This window comes from Chaetura pelagica, unplaced genomic scaffold, assembly GCF_000747805.2.
Source record: "Chaetura pelagica isolate M959 unplaced genomic scaffold, ChaPel_1.0 scaffold464, whole genome shotgun sequence".
Lineage (NCBI taxonomy): Eukaryota > Metazoa > Chordata > Aves > Apodiformes > Apodidae > Chaetura > Chaetura pelagica.
The window spans coordinates 94,849-99,920 of NW_009952981.1; the positions used below are offsets into that span (position 1 = coordinate 94,849).

The following is a 5,072-nucleotide window of genomic DNA, read 5'->3' on the forward strand; positions in this document are numbered from 1 at the left end:
GGTGATAAAGGGGCTGAGGGGAGTGAGGGGAGAGGGGTGTGAGGAGGGGGATAAAAGGGCTGAGGGGAGTGAGGAGTGAGGGGGAAAAAGGGGCTGAGGAGATGGTCAGGGGGCCGAGGAAGGGGATAAAGGGGCTGAGGGGATGGTCAAGGGGATAAAGAGACAAGGGGAGTGAGGGGAATAAAGGGGCTGAGGGGAGTGAGGGGGAAAAAGGGGCTGAGGGGATTGTCAGGGGGCTGAGGGGAGCAGGGAGAGTGGGAAAGGGAACTGAGGAGGGGGATTAAAGGGGCCAAGGGGATCCTGCGGTGGCCGTGGGGAGCTGGGGGAGCAGGAAAAGGGCTGAGGAGGACTGAGGAGGGGGTGAAGAGACTGAGGGGACCTGAGGGGGCAGCTAAAGGGGCTGAGGGGGACAGAGGGAGCTGGGCTGAAGACAGTAAAGGGAGTGAGGGGAGTTGGGGGGACTAAAGAGGGGGTTAAAGGGGCTCAGGGGAGGATGGAGCCCAAAGACTCCAGGAACAACAGGAATGATTTTGTGCCGAAGAAGAGAATTTCATCATGTTACTCCCACTTCCAAACCACCCTGCCTACTGTGGCCTGCCACCCCCTTGGAGCAACCAGAAGAGAAGAGCCACCAGCCATGTCACTGTGAGCAACACCTTTACACCATGTTTTACAGGAATAACACCTTTCAGCCCCCGTTCCCATGACAGAACAGCAATTCCCCTCTTAAAAAAACCAACAGAGTAATTTGAAACCTGCATGACAGGCAGGAGACCCAGTTGCTCCACTGCTTTTCACTGCTGTTACACAAGCTCCTGTGCTGGTGCACCCCTCCCCTCCACCCTACAACAGTCTGGGGGAGCACAGAGCATTTCGGCCAACGGAAATCCTGGGGTGCTGTCTCACCACTCAGCTGCTGCAGCCTCTGCTCCTAAATCCCACCAGTACCATCTATAAAGGAATCCTATGGCTTCTTCCTTACGAGCAATCTTAAGAATTAAAAGGAATGCCATGCCCTTTTGCAGTAACATTCCATAAAAGTGATTTGGCTACATCACTTGATGCCCAGCTCTGCAGGCAGGGCCCATCATGAAGCAGAGGTGGTAGCAGTAAAACTCCTTTTCCTGAGAGAAAGATGAAGGGGGGCAGGCAGCAAGCAGAAGCTGCAAATGGAAACAGGCTTGGATTTCTAACTTCCATTGACAAAAATCTCCAGTTGGGGAGAGTCTGGGCTGGCCAGAGCCTGGAGCCAGCGCACTGGTGTCCACAGCAGAGGTGTCTGCAAGGCTGAGAGAGGGAAGTTCCTCCCAGGCCCTGCTACTGCTTGGGGTTGGTGAAGTCCCATGCTGTCTCCTGGGCACATTTCCACATGGCTCGCATCAGCCTGGTGAAGCCCATGTCCTTGGGCTTCTCCAGGCCTCTCATGAGGCGCTGCTTCATGATGGCCACAAACTCCTTGTTGCTCAGCTCACCATTCCCTGCAAAAAGGGAAAACAACATCATTAGAAACTCTTAAAACCCACCAGCCACCTCCTCCACAAGGTGTGCTTGCTTTAAAGGTTATCAGCCCCACCCCATTTCTTGGGGGGACTGGAATCATGTTTGGCTTCAGCCTCCCAAGAGGTGCTGCTGAGCAAGGGCTGAACCACAGCATGGACACCCCAAACCTCTGGGTGCTGCCCTGCTTCTTCTGGCACCACCACATCCTGCAGGGCCTGGAGTGCTGGGTCTTGAAGGCAGAAAAACAAATGCAAAGCCAATAGCCAGGCACCCAAAGGGGACTTCCTGTTTTAAGTGGTTTAGGAAATTATGGGATGCTGACTGCACTGGCTTTTGCTTCTAGGGAGCAGCAAACCTCTGGACACAGAACCAACCAGAGGGACATCAGCCCAAAGCCACCAGAGAGCCCCAGATCAAAGGAGACAGAATCTCTCTGGCTGCTACAGGGAGACACACGGTTCATTAATGAGTTTCTTCATTATGAGCCTTTTTTTCCTTCCTGCCTTACACCTAAATGCAAACCTGGGCAGTGAAATTCCAAAAGACTATTAAGGGGTGAGTAAAATTCCCTCTGGTGCTGCAGGTATTTGATGTGTGCATGGTAGTGTCTACAAACATCAGATGAGTGAAAACATGCACACACAAAAGGTCTGGGCCTGATTCCTTACTTGGGAGTCCCCTGACAAGCAGAGTCTTTCCCCCCAAATGTTTGCTCTGAAAATACTTAGCAGATTCTCCTATGAGGGAACACAAAAGGAGAATATTTGGCTACACTTGGATTCACTTTCATCTCCACCCTGACAATCTGGCCTGAGGATCATATCACAAAGTGGCACTGAAGCACAGAGGAAAATTAACCAAGGTGCAACCTTAGAAAGGCTCCTTGAAGAAGGTGGGACTGAAACCAAGAGGGACAACAAGGAATAAAATAATTAAGTATTGGGGGCTTTTTAAGGTTCATGTTTCCACCAGAAAGCAAACAACTGTCTATTTATGCATCCCTGCTGCTGAGAGCTGCCAGATCCTGGTGGGCTGTGCTGGAGAAGGAGGGGGCCAAGCATGGCCTCTGGTTTTGGTGTGATAACTTTGGTCAAAGGCAGAATTTTGCTGCTTTCCAAGCCTGAGCTGCTGCCATCATCCCCTGCTGGCAAAGACTCCACTCATCCTCATTCAATCAACCCCAAGGCAGCTCCTGTGTGGCATCAAGCCACCCCTAAGTGCTCAGATATTCGGGGGGCCAGCACAGCAAGGAGCTTTCCAGCAGGACACAGAGCTGCCTGTCATTAACTAAGCTGATATTCATCCAGGACTTTGGAGATCAAGTAACCAGACTGGCTCCTTTCCAACACCAGAGCACAACAGCTCAATAAAAACTGGTGGGTTTCCCCCCCCCCCCCCCCCCCCCCCCACACCTCTCTATTTCTTCCCTGGCTGAGGGGGGAAGGTTGGGGTCACTCACCATCGCAGTCAAAGAGCGCGAACACCACGTCGCACACATGGTCAGAGAGCTCCACCTTGGCCACTGTCCTGGCCACTTGCTGCATGGTGACTGCAAGGGAAGGAGGACAGTAGGTTAAGTGAGGCACCATCATCTGCCACCCACCAGGAATGCAGGAGCAGAAGACTAAGCTTTGTGTCCCCCAGCCTGTTCAACACATGCCTCAAAGCTGGGCTCCTCCTTGCCTTCCTACTGCAACACCACGCAGGCTGTGGAGACACTGTTGGGGACAAGTGACATCCTGATACCTGTGTGTGCCACAGGAACATGAGAGGCATTGAGCTGAGATGGTTTTCCCTTCCCTTTGGTTACAAATCGGGAACAAGTGTCAGTACTACAGCAAACACCAGGTGGGAAACCTCTCCCGATCAAGAAGGCAGCTCCTCTGATGGCACTGCAGGGATGATACTCCATTAGCCAACTATTCCAACAGGCTGGAAATAATAAGAACTGTTTTTTTCTGTTAAGCAACCCAAGGCCAATAACTGCAGAACAAACCCATCCACATTCTCCCTGTGACAGGCTCTGCAGGGAGCAGACAAGGTTAGCCTTGCAAGCCCTGGCTGAGGGGGGAAGGTTGGGGTCACTCACCATCGCAGTCAAAGAGCGCGAACACCACGTCGCACACATGGTCAGAGAGCTCCACCTTGGCCACTGTCCTGGCCACTTGCTGCATGGTGACTGCAAGGGAAGGAGGACAGTAGGTTAAGTGAGGCACCATCATCTGCCACCCACCAGGAATGCAGGAGCAGAAGACTAAGCTTTGTGTCCCCCAGCCTGTTCAACACATGCCTCAAAGCTGGGCTCCTCCTTGCCTTCCTACTGCAACACCACGCAGGCTGTGGAGACACTGTTGGGGACAAGTGACATCCTGATACCTGTGTGTGCCACAGGAACATGAGAGGCATTGAGCTGAGATGGTTTTCCCTTCCCTTTGGTTACAAAACGGGAACAAGTGTCAGTACTACAGCAAACACCAGGTGGGAAACCTCTCCCGATCAAGAAGGCAGCTCCTCTGATGGCACTGCAGGGATGATACTCCATTAGCCAACTATTCCAACAGGCTGGAAATAATAAGAACTGTTCTTTTCTGTTAAGCAACCCAAGGCCAATAACTGCAGAACAAACCCATCCACATTCTCCCTGTGACAGGCTCTGCAGGGAGCAGACAAGGTTAGCCTTGCAAGAAAATATGGAGTGCTAAAAGATTATTTAACTTCCCCCCCAAGACTGGCAGCTGAGCTCATCAGCAAAGGAGCAAGAGGTAGTTTTATTCATGCCTCTAGAGAAGAACAATCTGTGGAGCAATCCATCTGGCAGGGTTATGCAGTAGATTTTGCTGCAGAAAAGGGAAAAAAAAAAACACCACAAAAACCCTCAGTGGGTTGGTTTAGCTGTTTCCTCTCCATGTATTTGTGTGCATCTGGCTGTCCTTCAGTCAACCTCTGATGGCTGCTAATTGAAGTAAGGAGGGAAGGTGAGACCACTCAGGTGGCCAGAGCTGAAACACCCTGCTCCCTTCTAGAAACTCAGTCAAATGAAAAGGTTTTGCAGGAACATGACTGTATTTTAAGTGAAATTGCTGCCCTACAAAGTCTGACCTGCAGTAATAGAGATGAGCTTTTAGCTGCAGAGCTCCCCTTTCAGCAAGGGAAAACAGGGAAGTGGAATGACACAGAACCAGAGCAAAACAAACAAACAAGCTTCTGCTTTCATCCACAGCAGCCTTCTGGGTTCCTAACTCAGGTCCTTCTGCAGAGCTTCAGAAATCTTAGAGAGCTGTGTGTCAGGAAAAAGGTAAGCACACAATCCATGTTGTAACTGGATTAACTAGAAGCTACATCGTGTTGCTAATAGGATTATTTTTTTTTTAAATGAATATTCAGATTATTGGTTCCTTCCACCCTGTCTCTCTGGCCCTGAGTGAAGTTTGGGGCTTCAGGAAGGAATCCACAGCCACCATCAGGTCCTTTTCCCTTAGAAAATCCTCACTTTTACTAAATAAAGCAAGAGAAAACAAACTAAATGAGGCTGATTACAATATAAGATCTCAAGTAATCACTTGCTCTTTCCC

At 50.7% G+C, this 5,072-nt stretch overlaps 1 protein-coding gene across 3 annotated transcripts in view; it reads right to left on the reverse strand.

Moving 5' to 3' along the window:
- Positions 1 to 1,317: 1,317 nt before the first annotated feature.
- Positions 1,318 to 5,072, reverse strand: part of MICU1 (mitochondrial calcium uptake 1) — a 79,961-nt gene continuing 76,206 nt past the window's right edge. For all 3 annotated transcript variants that reach the window (XM_009996393.1, XM_009996392.1, XM_009996391.1), the window contains 2 exons: positions 3,590 to 3,679; positions 1,318 to 1,478 (listed from right to left, as the gene is read on the reverse strand). In XM_009996393.1, the coding sequence (XP_009994695.1) occupies positions 1,318 to 1,478; positions 3,590 to 3,679 (251 nt within the window). The remainder of the gene's footprint in view (positions 1,479 to 3,589; positions 3,680 to 5,072) is intronic.